The sequence below is a fragment of the Salvelinus alpinus genome, chromosome 12 (genome assembly GCF_045679555.1).
Source record: "Salvelinus alpinus chromosome 12, SLU_Salpinus.1, whole genome shotgun sequence".
Lineage (NCBI taxonomy): Eukaryota > Metazoa > Chordata > Actinopteri > Salmoniformes > Salmonidae > Salvelinus > Salvelinus alpinus.
In genome coordinates this window covers 15,465,404-15,483,147 of record NC_092097.1, presented here as the reverse complement: position 1 = coordinate 15,483,147, position 17,744 = coordinate 15,465,404, and the positions used below count along the sequence as shown (strand labels likewise).

The window sequence follows — 17,744 nt, the reverse complement described above, 5'->3', positions numbered from 1 at the left end:
CTACCTAGAGATTCTCATGAAATAGATATCTATTATATAGACATTTCTATGTTGACCTATAGCCCGTAAACACATTCTTTCTGTGTCAAGATATAGCTAATGGGATCCAGATTTCAGGCGCTATTCATTACGTAGCCAAATTAATGAAGCCCTGAGTCTCTTATTTTGACGAAGATTCAAACCTTCCCTCCTCAGCTCTGCGAATGAAAGCAAAAGTAAATCCAACCTGGTTATCATCACATGTGCCTCACTCTGAGTCATTGTAAGTATATCACCAGTACATTGAGGAGGAGTCTGTGGTTGAAATAGTTGAGTTTAAATGAGTCACACGTTGACTGGATGTTTCTAGGTCTGACACAGGCGCTAACACTGTCATCTGTCTGTGCAATCGGTGGCTGGACTAACAGCAGCGCTTTAAAGACATTGGGAATAAGACTTGTTCTCTTTTTATCTCTGTGCGCCTGGCTTGGTAAGATCATTTCTTAGTTCTTGCCAGATGTTGACTGAAGTCACTCTTATTGTGTCGTTTTTCCAGTTAAAAAGTACTATGTTGAACTTTAAGCATCTGGTTAAATGGGTCTGGGTGGCTGGTGCTTGTTGTGACTGTCCTTACTTTCTCTCTGTCCCAGTTTTCACTCTCTCCCTTGTAAAGTAAAAGTTTTATGGTGTCCTCAAAAAAACTAGATTACAGACCTACTTTTTTACCATTCTTTTAACTAGAACAGCAAGTCCAAGCTCTGGTTTTATTTTAAACCTGCTCTAAGCATTACCATGTTACTGGACCTAGATGTCTTCATGTACAGATTGCTATGCCGAGAAGCCTTTCATTGCTCTGATGAACGGCCAGTACCACCATGTGCACTAGTCTCTGGCATGACAAGCATGCGTATCGGTTGACCTAAAGGATACATTGCTGACTTTCATAGTTGAGGTTAATGGGAGCATGTTGTTTCTGTGGCTCCTGTGGCGCACCTCCAGATCAGTGTTAAGAGGATGTGTGATTGAGAGGATGTGTGATTGTATTACTGTAATCCAAGGAGTGTGTTCTGATGCTGTATCTGGTTCCATATGAACACATGTAGAAGCACAGTTCAGATTCCACAGGCGTTTCTCTCTGACCCCACACTGGGATGGTCTCTCTGTCACCATGTCCTACAGTCTGGAAACCAGGGGTCCCGGTGTCTGTCCAGTGCCTCCTAGCTGGGTGGGGAGACGGCGGAGGGTGGGGTAGGGTTGGGTGGTATGTGCAGCTGGTAGACATGGTGTCTCAGATCAGGGAGGTGCGTTCAGCTGTCTCATGATGACAGCTGGGTCTTTAACCTCAGAGGTGTCCCTGCATGTCCCCCATCGCTCTGCCACTCCTGCTTGGGTTGTCTCTGTTGTGGGGTTCCTACACTACATGACCAAAAGTATGTTGTGGATACCTGCTCGTCAAACATCTCATTACAAAACCATGGGCATTAATATAGAATTGGTTCCCCCTTTTCTGCTATAACAGCCTCCTCTCTTCTGGGAAGGCTTTCCACTAGATGTTGGAACATTGCTGCGGGGACTTGCTTCCATTCAGCCACAAGCATTAGTGAGGTCGGGCACTGATGTTGGATGATTAGGCCTGGCTCGCATTCGGCATTCCAATTCATCCCAGATTCGTCCATTGGACTGCCAGATGGCGAAGCGTGATTGATAACTCCAGAGAACGCGTTTCCACTGCTCCAAAGTCCCATGGCGGGGAGCTTTACATCACTCCAGCTGATGCTTGACATTGCGCATTGTGATCTTAGGCTTGTGTGGGGCTGCTCGGCCATGGAAACCCATTTCATGAAGCTCCCAACGAACAGTTCTTGTGCTGACGTTACTTCCAGAATCTGTTTGGAACTCGGTAGTGAGTGCTTCAACCGAGGACAGACAATTTTTATGCGCTTCAGCACCTGGCGGTCCCGTTCTGTGTGCTTGTGTGGCCTACCACTTCGCGTCTGAGCCATTGTTGCTGCTAGACCTTTCCACTTCACAATAACAGCACTTACAGTTGACTGCTGCAGCTCTAGCAGAGCAGAAATTTGATGAACTGACTTGTTGGAAAGGTGACATCCTATGACGGTGCCAAGTTGAAAGTCACTGAGCTCTTCAGTAAGGCCATTCTACTGCCAATGTTTGTCTATGGAGATTGCATGGCGGTGTGCTCAATTTTATACACCTGTCAGTAACAGGTGTGGGTGAACTAGCCGAATCCACTATTTTGAAGGGGTGTCAACATACTTTTGTGTATATAGTGTATATCACTTTGGCATTGGGATATTCCTCCAATTTTGGTTTCTGATGACGTATGTGTCAAACCATGTGGTCACTGTTGGAAATTTACCTTTGTCTTGTGTCCTTCTTCTACGCAGATTGTGATGATCTCATTGGCCCAAGTTCTGAGGTGTTTGTGTTGAGAGCCTGGCCTATAGGACCTCATTTCCTCTTCCTGTCTGACGGGATGATAATAATAGCCCCTGTTTTGAGACCCCTACTATTCCCAAGGGCTTGTATTTTAGGGGTACTTCCCCATCCATATCCCTATCCACCAAAGTGACTCAGCTGATGGGTTTTACAACCATGGTTATTCCAGGAAGGAAAGAAAGAACATTTCTTGCAAGTAGCTTAATATGTATATTTAGCTTGCTTTTCCTACCACAATCACACTCCGTGGAGGTAGGAGCAGTGGTCAGGGGCGTATGACACCAGAGCTGCCGAGACAAATTGAAATTCGCTGACCGTTAAGTTGATTTGCTGCGCCATAACCCAATCGAATTACCCAGTTGGGCTCCAAAGGATTCTAACTTAATTTCAACCTTCGGCGTTACTCAACGTCTCACATGTTAGCCAAGGCCTTAAGGAATGTGTGTGTCTCTATGGAAAACAAGTGAATGTGTTAAATAAAATTTGATTTGTCACGTGCCGAATACAACCAGTGTAGTTACAAGCCCTTAACCAACAATGCAGTTTAAGAAAATACCTATAAAAAAAAAAGTAAGATAAGAATTACAAATAATTACAGAGCAGCAGTAGCTAACAATAGTTGAGGTGATATGTACATGTAGGTAGAGTTATTAAAGTGATAATAAGATAAGACAGATAATAACAGAGTAGCAGCAGGGTGGGGCAATGCAAATAGTCTGGGTAGCCATTTGATTAGCTGTTCAGGAGTCTTATGACATGGGGGTGGAAGCTGCGAAAGTATTCACCCCCCTTGGCATTTTTCCTATTTTGTTGCCTTACACCCTGGAATTAAAACAGTTTTTTGGGGGGTAGTATCATTTGATTTACACAACATGCCTACCACTTTGAAGATGAAAAATATGTTTTATTGTGAAACAAACAAGAAATAAGACAAGAAAACTGAACTTGAGCGTGCGTAACTATTCACCCCCCCAAAGTCAATACTTTGTAGAGACACCTTTTACAGCAATTACAGCTGCAAGTCTCTTGGGGTATGTCTCTAAGCTTGGCACATCTAGCCACTGGGATTTTTGCCCATTCTTCAAGACAAAAATGCTCCCACTCCTTCAAGTTGGATGGCTTCCACTGGTGTACAGCAATCTTTAAGTCATACCACAGATTCTCAATTGGATTGAGGTCTGGGCTTTGACTAGGCCATTCCAAGACATTTAAAGTTGATGTCGAAGTTTACATACACCTAGGCAAATTCATTTAAACTCAGTTTTTCACAATACCTGACATTTAATCCTAGTAAAAAATCCCTGTCTTAGGTCAGTTAGGATCACCACTTCATTTTAAGAATTTGAAATGTCAGAATAATAGTTGAGAGAATGATTTATTTCAGCTTTTATTTCTTTCATCACATTCCCAGTGGGTCGGAAGTTTACATACACTCAATCAGGATTTGGTAGCATTGCCTTTTAACTTGGGTCAAATGTTTCGGGTAGCCTTCCACAAGCTTCCCACAATAAGTTGGGTGAATTTTGGCCCATTCCTCCTGACAGAGCTGGTGTAACTGAGTCAGGTTTGTAGGCCTCCTTGCTCGCACACGCATTTTCAGTTCTACCCACAAATTTTCTATAGGATTGAGGTCAGGGCTTTGTGATGACCACTCCAATACCTTGACTTTGTTGTCCTTAAGCCATTTTGCCACAACTTTGGACGTATGCTTGGGGTCATTGTCCATTTGGAAGACCCATTTGCAACCAAGCTTTAACTTCCTGACTGATGTCTTGAGATGTTGCTTCAATATATCCACATAATTTTCCTGCCTCATGATGCCATCTATTTTGTGAAGTGCACCAGTCCCTCCTTCAGCAAAGCACCCCCACAACATGATGCTGCCACCCCCACGCTTCACGGTTGGGGTGTTGTTCTTCGGCTTGCAAACCTCCGCCTTTTTCCTCTAAACATAACGGTGGTCATTATGGCCAAACAGTTCTATTTTTGTTTCATCATACCAGAGGAACTTTCTCCAAAAAGTACGATCTTTGTCCCCATGTGCAGTTGCAAACTGTGGTCTGGCTTTTTTATGGCAGTTTTGGAGCAGTGGTTTCTTCCTTGTTGAGCAGCCTTTCAGGTTATGTCGATTTATAAGGACTCGTTTTACTGTGGATATAGATACTTTTGTACCCGTTTCCTTCAGCATCTTCACAGGGTCCTTTGCTGTTGATCTGGGATTGATTTGCCCTTTTCGCACCAAAGTACATTCATCTCTAGGAGACAGAACGCGTCTCCTTCCTGAGCGGTATGACCGCTGTATGGTCCCCTGGTGTTTACACTTGTGTACTATTGTTTGTACAGATGAACGTGGTACCTTCAGGTGTTTGAAAATTGCTCCCAAGGATGATCTAGACTTGTGGAGGGCTACAATTTTTTTTCCGAGGTCTTGGCTGATTTCTTTTGATTTTCCCATGATGTCAAGCAAAGAGGCACTGAGTTTGAAGATAGGCCTTGAAATACATCCACAGGTACAACTCCAATTCACTCAGGCTAATTGACATCATTTATCAGACGCTTCTAAAGCCATGACATAATTTTCAGGAATTTTCCAAGCTGTTTAAAGACAGTCAACTTAGTGTATGTAAACTTCTGACCAACTGGAATTGTGATAGTGAAATAATCTGTCTGTAAACAATTGTTGGAAAAATTACTTCTGTCAAGCACAACATAACCGACTTGCCAAAACCATAGTTTGTTAACAAGAAATTTATGGAGTGGTTGAAAAACGAGTTTCAATAACTCCAACCTAAGTGTATGTAAACTTCCGATGAAATGTGTCCCCTTAAACCACTTGTGTTGCTTTAGCAGTATGCTTAAGGTCATTGTCCTGCTGGAAGGTGAACCTCCATCCCAGTCTCATATCTCTGGAAGACTGAAACAGGTTTCCCTCAAGAATTTCCCTGTATTTAGCACCATCCATTATTCCTTCAATTCTGACCAGTTTCCCAGTCCCTGCCGATGGAAAAACATCCCACCGCATGATGCTGCCACCACCATGCTTTACTGTGGGGATGGTGTTCTATGGGTGATGAGAGGTTTTGGGTTTGCTCCAGACATAGCATTTTCCTTGATTGCCAAACATCTCAATTTTAGTCTCATCTGACCAGAGTACCTTCTTCCATATGTTTGGTGACTCTCCCACCTGCCTTTTGGCGAACACCAAATGTGTTTGCTTATTTTTTTCTTTAAGCAATGGTTTTTTTCTGGCCACTCTTCCCTAAAGTCTAGCTCTGTGGAATGTATGGCTTAGTGGTCCTATGGACAGATACTCCAATCTCCGCTGTGGAGCTTTGCAGCTCCTTCAGGGTTATCTTTGGTCTCTTTGTTGCCTCTCTACGATTTAATGTCTTCCTTGCCTGGTCTGGGAGTTTTGGTAGCCGGCCTACTCTTGGCAGGTTTGTTGTGGTACTATATTCTTTCCATTTTTTAATAATGGATTTAATGGTGCTTTGTGGGATGTTCAAAGCTTCTGATATATTTCTTTTATAACCCAACCCTGATCTGTAATTCTCCACAACTTTGTCCCTGACCTGTTTGGAGAGCTCCTTGGTCTTCATGGTGGCCCTTCCTTAGTGGTGTTGCAGACTCTGGGGCCTTTCAGAACAGGTGTATATGTATATATATATATATACACTGCTCAAAAAAATAAAGGGAACACTTAAACAACACAATGTAACTCTAAGTCAATCACACTTCTGTGAAATCAAACTGTCCACTTAGGAAGCAGCACTGATTGACAATAAATTTCACATGCTGTTGTGCAAATGGAATAGACAAAAGGTGGAAATTATAGGCAATTAGCAAGACACAGACCACTTCTCAGTTCCTATGCTTCCTGGCTGATGTTTTGGTCACTTTTGAATGCTGGCGGTGCTTTCACTCTAGTGGTAGCATGAGACAGAGTCTACAACCCACACAAGTGGCTCAGGTAGTGCAGCTCATCCAGGATGGCACATCAATGCGAGCTGTGGCAAAAAGGTTTGCTGTGTCTGTCAGCGTAGTGTCCAGAGCATGGAGGCGCTACCAGGAGACAGGCCAGTACATCAGGAGACGTGGAGGAGGCCGTAGGAGGGCAACAACCCAGCAGCAGGACCGCTACCTCCGCCTTTGTGCAAGGAGGAGCACTGCCAGAGCCGTGCAAAATGACCTCCAGCAGGCCACAAATGTGCATGTCTGCTCAAATGGTCAGAAACAGACTCCATGAGGGTGGTATGAGGGCCCGACGTCCACAGGTGGGGGTTGTGCTTACAGCCCAACACCGTGCAGGACGTTTTGCATTTGCCAGAGAACACCAAGATTGGCAAATTCGCCACTGGCGCCCTGTGCTCTTCACAGATGAAAGCAGGTTCACACGCACATGTGACAGACGTGACAGAGTCTGGAGACGCCGTGGAGAACGTTCTGCTGCCTGCAACATCCTCCAGCATGACCGGTTTGGCGGTGGGTCAGTCATGGTGTGGGGTGGCATTTCTTTGGGGGGCCGCACAGCCCTCCATGTGCTCGCCAGAGGTAGCCTGACTCCCATTAGATACCGAGATGAGATCCTCAGACCCCTTGTGAGAACATATGCTGGTGCGGTTGGCCCTGGGTTCCTCCTAATGCAAGACAATGCTAGACCTTATGTGGCTGGAGTGTGTCAGCAGTTCCTGCAAGAGGAAGGCATTGATGCTATGGACTGGCCCGCCCGTTCCCCAGACCTGAATCCAATTGAGCACATCTGGGACATCATGTCTCGCTCCATCCACCAACGCCACGTTGCACCACAGACTGTCCAGGAGTTGGCGGATGCTTTAGTCCAGGTCTGGGAGGAGATCCCTCAGGAGACCATCCGCCACCTCATCAGGAGCATGCCCAGGCGTTGTAGGGAGGTCATACAGGCACGTGGAGGCCAGACACACTACTGAGCCTCATTTTGTCTTGTTTTAAGGACATTACATCAAAGTTGGATCAGCCTGTAGTGTGGTTTTCCACTTTAATTTTGAGTGTGACTCCAAATCCAGACCCCCATGGGTTGATAAATTTGATTTCCATTGATCATTTTTGTGTGATTTTGTTGTCAGCACATTCAACTATGTAAAGAAAAAAGTATTTAATAAGAATATTTCATTCATTCAGATCTAGGATGTGTTATTTTAGTGTCCCCCTTTAGTCTGTTGGTGATGTGAAATTTATTGTCAATCAGTGTTGCTTCCTAAGTGGACAGTTTGATTTCACAGAAGTGTGATTGACTTGGAGTTACATTGTGTAGTTTAAGTGTTCCCTTTATTTTTTTGAGCAGTGTATATATCATGTGACACCTAGATTGCACACAGGTGGACTTTATTTAATTAATTATGTGACTTCTGAAGGTAATTGGTTGCACCAGATCTTATTTAGGGGCTTCATAGCAAAGGGGTGAATACATATGCACGCACCACTTTTTCATTTTTTTGAATTTTTTGAAACAAGTTATTTTCATTTCAGTTCACCAATTTCGACTATTTTGTGTATGTCCATTACATGAAATCCAAATAAAAATCCATTTAAATTACAGGTTGTAATGCAACACAATAGGAAAAACACCAAGGGTGATTACTTTTGCAAGGAATTGTAGAAGCCTCTTGGACCTAGACTTGGCGCTCTGGTACTACTTGCTGTGCGGTAGCAGATTGAACAGTCTATGACTAGGGTGGCTGGAGTCTTTGACAATTTTTAGGGCCTTCCTCTGACACCGCCTGGTATAGAGGTCCTGGATGGCAGGAAGCTTGGCCCCGGTGATGTACTGGGCCGTACGCACTACCGTCTGTAGTGCCTTGCGGTCGAATGCCGAGCAGTTGCCATACCAGGCAGTGATGCAACCCGTCAGGATGCTCTCGATGGGGCAGCTGTAAAACCTTTTGAGGATCTGAGGACCAATGCCAAATCTTTTCAGTCTCCTGAGGGGGAATAGATTTTGTCGTGCCCTCTTCACGACTGTCTTGGTGTGCTTGGACCCTGTTAGTCTGTTGGTGATGGAACTTGGAAGCTCTCAACCTGCTCCACTACAGCCCCGTCGATGAGAATGGGGGAGTGCTTGGTCCTCCTTTTCCTGTTGTCCACAATAATTTCCTTTGTCTTGATCACGTTGAGAGAGAGGTGGTTGTCCTTGCACCACACGGTCAGATCTCTGACCTCCTCCCTATAGGCTGTCTCATTGTTGTCGGTGATCAGACCTACCACTGTTGTGTCATCGGCAAACTTAATGATGGTGTTGGAGATGTCCCTGGCCCGTGCAGTCATGAGTGAACAGGGAGTACAGGAGGGGACTGAGCACGCACCCCTGAGGTGCCCCCGTGTTGAGGATCAGCGGATGTGTTGTTACCTACCCTTACCACCTGTGGTCGGCCTGTCAGGAAGTCCAGGATCCAGTTGCAGAGGGAGGTGTTTAGTCCCAGGATCCTTAGCTTAGTGATGAGCTTTGAGGGTACTATGGTGTTGAACGCTGAGCTGTAGTCAATGAATAGCATTCTCACGTAGGTGTTCCTTTTGTCCAGGTGTGAAAGGGTAGTGTGGAGTGCAATAGGGATTGCATCATCTGTGGATCTGTTTGTGTGGTATGCAAATTGGAGTGAGTCTATGGTTTCTAGGATAATGGTGTTGTGAGCCATGACCAGCCTTTCAAAGCACTTCATGGCTACAGACATTTAGGCAGGTTACCTTAGTGTCCTTGGTCACATGGACGTTGGTCTGCTTGAAACATGTTGGTATTACAGACTCAGACAGGGAGAGGTTGAAAATGTCAGTGAAGACACTTGCCAGTTGGTCAGCGCATGCTCGGAGTACATGTCCTGCTAATCCGTCTGGCCCTGCGGCCTTGTGAATGTTGACCTGTTTAAAGGTCTCACTCACATCGGCTACGGAGAGCGTGATCACACAGTCATTCGGAACAGCTGATGCTCTCATGCATGTTTCAGTGTTACTTGCCTCGAAGCGAGCATATAATTATTTTGCTCATCTGGTAGGCTCGTGTCACTGGCAGCTCTAGGCTGTGCTTCCCTTTGTTGTCTGTAATAGTTCGCAAGCCCTGCCACATCCGATGTGCGTCGGAGCCGGTGTAGTACGATTCGATCTTAGTCCTGTATTGATGCTTTGCCTGTTTGATGGTTCGTCGGAGGGCATAGCGGGATTTCTTATAAGCTTCCAGGTTATAGTCCCGCTCCTTGAAAGCGGCAGCTCTACCCTTTAGCTCAGTGCGAATGTTGCCTGTAATCCATGGCTTCTGGTTGGGGTATGTTATAGATTTTGAAAATGAGTGCTGTTTTTGTCTGAATACTGGTAATGTCTTTTTTATATTCCGTGGCATATAATAATTTATTTTAAGTTTACATTATTTGAAAAGTACCCAACAGCCAATGTGGTCAGTGTGATGAAACACAGGCTCTTTTTATGATTGTGGTAAAGAAAACATGTTGACAGTGTCAATGAGCCCGTAAGCTCAGCACTGCCATACTGATGTTAGGTAAGTGTTTATGTCTGCTTGAGAGAATCTGTAGATAGTCTTTAAATGGGACTCTGCTCCATAGAGGGGCGTTGCCGTGACAATAGCAGAGCCAGGCATTGTCTAAAGGCTCCCCGGCCTGGGGCCCCTGAATGAGACCTCTGAGGAATGTCAACGTTCCTGCTCATTCCCTGACGGCACTCTCCCACGACAAATCCCCTTCACGTTCTCTCTCTCTCGTTCTCTCGCTCTCTCTCTCTCACTTCACCCTATTTTCTAACCACTGCTTTCTTACTCTGTCTCACTGTTTTAGAAGTGAGATCATTCTGGTTGGGTGGTATTTATTTTTTTATATTTAACTAGGCAAGAGGTTGTTGGTGGTAAATTATAGTTGGATTAGGACTGCTACAGTGAGGAAAGCTTATCTACTGTGGGCATTGGCATGAAGCCAGATGTGATTGGGATAATCATCTATTGCGCACCAACTGTTTGTGTTAACAAACAAAATAATGAGCCGATGCTGGAGGGCTGAACACTAGCCTGGCTGTGCCACCCTGGGTGTGGTGTGACAATGACAAGTGAACAACAACCACAAAGCCAGATTAAATCCCCAGCTCTGCTCTGTGCTAGGAGCTTGACTCAGCATGTCCAAACTTCCTCTCTTATCATTCTGTTGTGTTGCTCTGGTTTCACCTCAAAACAACATCAATGCAGAGGATAGGGTTTCTGTTGTTATTGGTGACATTTTAAAGAGGACTGACATCATTTAGCGTGTAGATGGAATTAGCACTCGGGTAGTATGGGGATGTCGAGTGTAATGGCAGTGATGCTGTGTAGGGACTTAGACAATGTTCTTTCATATATGGTTGCTTTTGTTTGAGTTTAATTTAGCAACATGTAAACCCCCTATAAGTGAAGGTCACCCCTCTCATTCGGCCTTACTCCAGCGTGAATGTTAGATTTGTCATTTCCTGTTTGTGTTGTATGGGAGGCTCCAGGGGGCTTCAGCGATATGAAGTAGAACCCCACCCCCCTCTCAAGGTCATCAGTGGTAAACCAGACCACTCATCACTCTCACCACTGGAGAATGAGACTAGTCATAAGATGGAACCTGTTGGTCATCAATTACATTTACCAGTTCCATGTCATGAGTAGTAACCTTATGATATGTGTGGGGGGGGTGTACAGTCACCGGCCAGTTTATTAGGTATACCACCCGTTCACGAAAATAGTTTGCTGTTACAGACAGTGAGTCACGTGGCCGTGGCTTGCTATATAAAACAGGCATCGAGACATTCCGTTACTGTTTGATTGAACGTTACAATGGGCATAACGAGTGGCCTAAGCGACTTTCAGCGTGGTATGATCTAGAGGTCGACCGATTATGATTTTTCAATGCCGATACCGGTTATCGGAGGACCAAAAAAAGCCGATACCGATTAATCGGCCGATTTAAAAAATATATAAAAATAAAAATAAAAAAAATGTTTTTTTTATTAAATTTTTTACTTTTTTTTATAATAATGACAATTACAACAATACTGAATGAACACTTTTATTTTTACTTAATTTAATACATCAATAAAATCAATTTAGCCTCAAATAAATAATGAAACATGTTCAATTTGGTTTAAATAATGCAAAAACAAAGTGTTGGAGAAGAAAGTAAAAGTGCAATATGTGCCATGTAAGAAAGCTAACGTTTAAGTTCCTTGCTCAGAACATGAGAACATATGAAAGCTGGTGGTTCCTTCTAACATGAGTCTTCAATATTCCCAGGTAAGAAGTTTTAGGTTGTAGTTATTATAGGAATTATAGGACTATTTTTCTCTCTACGATTTGTATTTCATATACCTTTGACTATTGGATGTTCTTATAGGCACTTTAGTATTGCCAGTGTAACAGTATAGCTTCCATCCCTCTCCTCGCCGCTACCTGGGCTCGAACCAGGAACACATCGACAACAGCCACCCTCGAAGCAGCGTTACCCATGCAGAGCAAGGGGAACAACTACTCCAAGTCTCAGAGCGAGTGACGTTTGAAACGCTATTAGCGTTCACCCCGCTAACTAGCTAGCCATTTCACATCGGTTACACCAGCCTAATCTCGGGAATTCATAGGCTTGAAGTCATAAACAGCGCAATGCTTGAAGCATTGCGAAGAGCTGCTGGCAAAACGCACGAAAGTGCTGTTTGAATGAATGCTTACGAGCCTGCTGGTGCCTACCATTGCTCAGACTGCTCTATCAAATCATAGACTTAATTATAACATAATACACAGAAATACGATCCTTAGGTCATTAATATGGTTGAATCCGGAAACTATCATTTAGAAAACAAAACGTTTATTCTTTCAGTGAAATACGGAACCGTTCCGTATTTTATCTAACGGATGGCATCCCGAAGTCTAAATATTGCTGTTACATTGCACAACCTTCAATGTTATGTCATAATTGCGTAAAATTCTGGCAAATTAGTTCGCAATGAGCCAGGCGGCCCAAACTGTTGCATATACCCTGACTCTGCGTGCAATGAACGCAAGAGAAGTGACACAATTTCACCTGGTTAATATTGCCTGCTAACCTGGATTTATTTTAGCTAAATATGCAGGTTTAAAAATATATACTTCTGTATATTGATTTTAAGAAAAGCATTGATGTTTATGGTTGGAGTCCTTTTTTGCGAATGCGCACCGCATCGATTACATGCAACGCAGGACACGCTAGATAAACTAGTAATATCATCAACCATGTGTAGTTATAACTAGTGATTATGATTGATTGTTTTTTATAAGATAAGTTTAATGCTAGCTAGCTAGCAACTTACCTTGGCTTCTTACTGCATTCGCGTAACAGGCAGGCTCCTCGTGAGGCAGGTGGTTAGAGCGTTGGACTAGTTAACCGTAAGGTTGCAAGATTGAATCCCTGAGCTGACAAGGTAAAAATCTGTCGTTCTGCCCCTAAACAAGGCAGTTAACCCACCGTTCCTATGCCGTCATTGAAAATAAGAATGTGTTCTTAACAGACTTGCCTAGTTAAATAAAGGTGTAAAAAAAATATATATATATATTTTTAAATATTGGCAAAATCGGCGTCCAAAAATACCGATTTCCGATTGTTATGAAAACTTGAAATCGGCCCTAATTAATTCCGATTAATCGGTCGACCTCTAGTATGATCATCGGTGCCAAGGCGTGCCGGTTCCAGTATCTCAGAAACGGATGGCCTCGTGGGCTTTTCACGCATGAGTGTCTAGGGTTTCCTGAGAATTGTGCGAATTCAGCGGCAGTTCTTTGGTCGAAAACAGCTCGTTGATGAGGTCGAAGGAAAATGGTAAGAATCGTGCAAGCTAACAGGCGGGCTACAAACAGGCAAATAACGGTGCATTACAACAGTGGTGTGCAGAACGGCATCTCAGAACATACAACTCATCGGTCCTGGTTAAAAACAAAAAGAAGCGGCTCCAGTGTGCACGAGATCACCAACACTGGACAATTGAGGAGTGGAAAAACATTCTCTGGTCATACGAATCCCAGTTCCTGTTGAGTCATGCTGATGGCAGTCAGGATTGGGGCCATAAGTAGTAGGAGTCCATGGCCCCATCCTGCCTGGTGTCAACGGTACAGGCTGGTGGTGTAATGGTATGGTGAATGTTTTCCTGGCACACGTTAGGACCCCTGATACCAATTGAGCAACGTTTCCATGCCCCGAAAAATTCTGTCTGTTCTGGATGCAAATGGTGTCCGACGCGGTTCTCGATGGGTGTATCTAATAAACTGGCCACTGAGTGTGTAATGTATTTAGCATGTGAACATTGTGCTAGGTAACATGTGGTCTTTGGCCTTTTGCTTAAATTCCTTCTTGTCCCTTTAATGGTTACTGTAATGTAGCCCATTCTGTGCCATAGTAAACTATTAACTGGCTGTTTTAAAACAGCCAGTTTTATGTTTCTGTATTTTTTGCAAGTCAATTCAAAGGTTAGTACCAACATCAGACCATAATCCTTGATCATAAAAATCTGCTTGACACTGCCTCTGTTGTGGAGGTAACATCACTGACATCACCAGCCCCTGACCATGACTGAAGGAGGACTTCCTCTGAGTCCCGCATTTCAGAGTTCAGACAGCAGCAGCACGTTTTCAGCTGTCTCCCACCTCAGTCTGTCACACTGCTGAGAACTAAAGCAGCCCTAACACAGCCGGTTTGAAGTGGCTCCCGTCCACTCTGCAGCGCGTGACTAGTCTCCGCTTCTCTGGATCCACGTGTGGGGCAGTAAAAACTGTTGATTGGTCTTTTGTCGCGGCTGAGCGGGGGGAAGGGAGGTGAGGCCCAGGAATGTTCCCAACACCACAGGGACAGGGCTGACTGTGCTGGGAGGCTGCCAGGTGGCTCAGGCCCAGCTGTTTATGGGCTGTGGAAGCTATATCTGCTCAACCATTTGAAGAGCCTGTTTACATTCAAATCACTGAGGTGGCGTGACTGTTTGAGGGAAAGCGAGAGAATGCAGTTCAGTGGCAGATGGGGGGGGGGGTAAGAAGGAAGTGAGGAAGTTTGCCATTGGCCCGAGAAGCTTGAGCCCCAGGGGAGTTGTTATTGTATTGTTACAAACTACAGAAGGTCTTCTCTGTTGTCTACCTGCTCCCCAGTAACTCCTGCCCTGAGACTTAGGAGGAGGTGTGTGTGCAGTGGGTCAGTCTGTTAGATGTCTGGCTGCAGAAGGATAGAGCCATGCAGGTTTAATAGTATCGATTACAGTGTGTTGTTGGCTATACGGTAGAGAGGGTGGAGGGCAGAAGGTAAGTCTCTGCTTTTCTAATCCTTGGTCTGTAGTGCTAGTACTGTAAAGCATGCTCAACCTTTGAGTCTTGAAGTTAGCAGATAACTCTTATATGCTGTATGATAGGAGTTGTTTCAGTCACAGTTGGTCAGATGGATAGAAGTGTTTATTTGCTGAACCACGGATGGATGGCAGTTAGATCTAAGTGAGGTATTGAGGAATGAATGAGGCCTGATGCTGGGGCCATAGGGATTACAGGGTTAGAAAGCGAGAGAGAGGTGTAAACAGATTACTGCCAGATTAGTTCCCAGTGCTTGGATTAGCATTCTGACAACGTCTGAAGTTAGCCGCAAGGGAGGAGTGTCAACCTCCAGTCCCTCAGGCCAGATGGAGACACTTCTACTGTAATTCTGCTCCCCAAGTATGTTCTCATACACTCTTCTCTACTACTCTACTCAGTATGTGAGTGTTTTGGAACTGTGGCAGCTGGGAATTTAGATCTTATCATGTTTTGTCATTTTCTCAAATGTTAACCAAATGTTTCACATGAGGTGTTTTGAGTCAGTGTAATTGATGGGTCACTACTCTTGGGAAGAGGTACTGTGTTATGGTCCAAAGCAGGAGAATGCTTAACAAACTTACAGTACGTAGGAAATGTTTTCCACACCTCTAACCCAGACAGCAATGAGAAGTCTTCTTTTGCCTCAGTCAGAAGTGCAATGGTAATTGTGTCTTTTTAGGAGGTTGGTTTGCACAACACACACTGGAGATATTGTCTTATGACTTAGACGGCAGTATTTTGGAGGGTCAGTGAAATGTCTGGGGAAGAATGCGAGGAATCGGATCACAGTTTTCCCAAATCTGTCTGAGCTTGGAATTTAAATTAGTGGAGCATTTTTTTGATGGTCACAATTTAGAAGTAACCACAGGCTTGTTGAAGTTCGGGACAATGCTTTGCTTGTTCGGGTGACTGTCATCTTGTGTGTGTGTTTTTATCTGCAGTTATCTCTTTAAATCCAAACCCAGATCTCATCCTTTCCCATATTCTCTTTCTATTCCAGAGAGCGCTCTCAGAGATGGCAGCCTTCCCCAGGGTCTAAGGCAGCAATGTTGGTTAAAGTAAACAGTGTCAGTCGGATCCAGCCTGGAGGCCCATCTAGCCCGGACCTGCATCTCCGCCACCACAACACACACGCACACAACAAGCCCAATGGCCACCAAGCCTTTACCCTCCACCCCGTCAGCAGCAAACCCCCGGGGGCTCACTCCTGCACCACCCAGGGCTACAAGACCGCACCCTCCGGCAAGATGGCCGCCGACGCCCGGCAGGCCCACCACTTGAGAAAGATCGGCAACGGCAGCTTCTGTCTGGTGTCCTCTGACCCTCCCCAAACTCCAGGCAGTCACAGGTCCCAGCCCAGCACCCCCAGGTCAGTGTCACCACAGTACGCCTCCACACCTCACCTCTACGACGACCTGGGAAAAGAGTGTCCCATCTATGATGAGCCTCCTGTGGACATGGAGGTGGAGGGGGCTCACCTCCATAATGGGCCTGGTGGTCTATCCTGTCTCACCCCCACACACAGCCTGCAAAAGCCCAGGCTCCTCCAGCACCCTGGCTCCTCTCACTCAGAATCCAGGCACAAGAGGAACCCTTCTGCCTCTGACTACAGCCCTGCTGGCCTGGAGTGCATCAAGCACATGGTTGTTGTGGACCCAAAACAGGGCCTCCTCTCCACCTCCCCCGGTCCCACCCGCACCCCCTCCCCCACACCACGATCAGACCCCCTCTTGGCCCAGCCCCAGTCCCAGCCCCGGGGGCAGCAGAGGGAGCCAGGGACCCTGGAGAAAAAGCAGACATGGCGAGCCCTGGAGGCCAGTGTGTTGAGGGCAGTGGAGGCTCGTCACAGCAGGCAGAGCAGCCAGGCCTCCCAGGACTTCCCCACACCTCCAGGTCCCCAGACCACCGCCACCTACCAGGACTCTGGCTACTCCACTGGCCCCTCTCCGAGCCTGAGGAGGAAGAGCCGGCGGAGGCTGGGGGCCGGAGGCCGGCCTGGCTCAGTAGGCAGCAGCGGAGAGCTGTGTGCCCTTAACGAGAGGCTGATGGCGGAGATGAGGGAGGTGGTGAGCCGCTCCAACACCATGAGGGAGATGAAGGCTGGAGGCCTGGGGGCAGAGATTAGCGAGAGGGGCGCAGTGCCCCGGACACGTTCCCCCGTGGACTCCCTGCAGTGGTATGGAGGAGGAGGAAGGTGTGCGTCACGAGAAGACGTCCCCTCCGCCAGCCTCTCGCTGAGCAGGGCGGGTAATCATGGCAACCCAGCCCTGCCACCCCTGGAGATGCCTGGTAGGCAGAAGAGGACCTATGAGAAGGTGGACACCTTGGAGAAGAGCATCACCAGTCAGGCCGGCCTCTCCTCACCAGACACCCCCGGACCCCCCTCAGAGGTAAGCATACACTCCAGTATTTGTCTCTGTCTGGCTGTGAGAGAGAGGAGAAATATGGGAAAACCTTGGAAGTCCACTCCTGATAAATGGATTAGTTCTGGTTTGTCTGCTTAGTTAAAACTCTGACTGGTGCCTGTTGTTGTGTGGTCTGTTTATGTGGAACAGTTTATTTTTCTTTGGATTCTGTTTTGTCTGGAGGTGGTCACATTGCTGGTGCATTTCCAGGGCTACTTTTATTGCTAGATTACTAAGGATGTCTCTATGCCAAGTAAAATACATTAACAGAAGTATTTAAATTCATGGTTTTGTGTTTGTCTCCCATTTTCAGAGGTAAAAAAAATCTGAACAGAGTAAGGACAGATTAGGTCATTATGCGTATTCTAAAACTGGATAAATGTACTAATGGTATTTTAACTAGGCAGAGTAATTCACACAGATGGGATGGACAGAAGTGATAACTTGCTTGCTGTCAGGAGGTTGAATTATTAGGCTAGTACAGGTGCACATGATTTGTGCAAAGCCTCAGCGCTATGAAACCTACCATTTTATAATCCCAAAACCCTTTCAACAATGCACTTACT

The 17,744-nt window shown here is 45.6% G+C and overlaps 1 protein-coding gene across 2 annotated transcripts in view; it reads left to right on the top strand.

The window, feature by feature from the left end:
* The window catches only part of LOC139536558 (rho GTPase-activating protein 39-like), a 54,908-nt gene that overhangs the window by 28,233 nt on the left and 8,931 nt on the right, over positions 1-17,744 (top strand). For both annotated transcript variants that reach the window (XM_071337176.1, XM_071337175.1), the window contains exon 3: positions 15,774-17,163. In XM_071337176.1, coding sequence (XP_071193277.1) covers positions 15,774-17,163 — 1,390 coding nt within the window. The remainder of the gene's footprint in view (positions 1-15,773; positions 17,164-17,744) is intronic.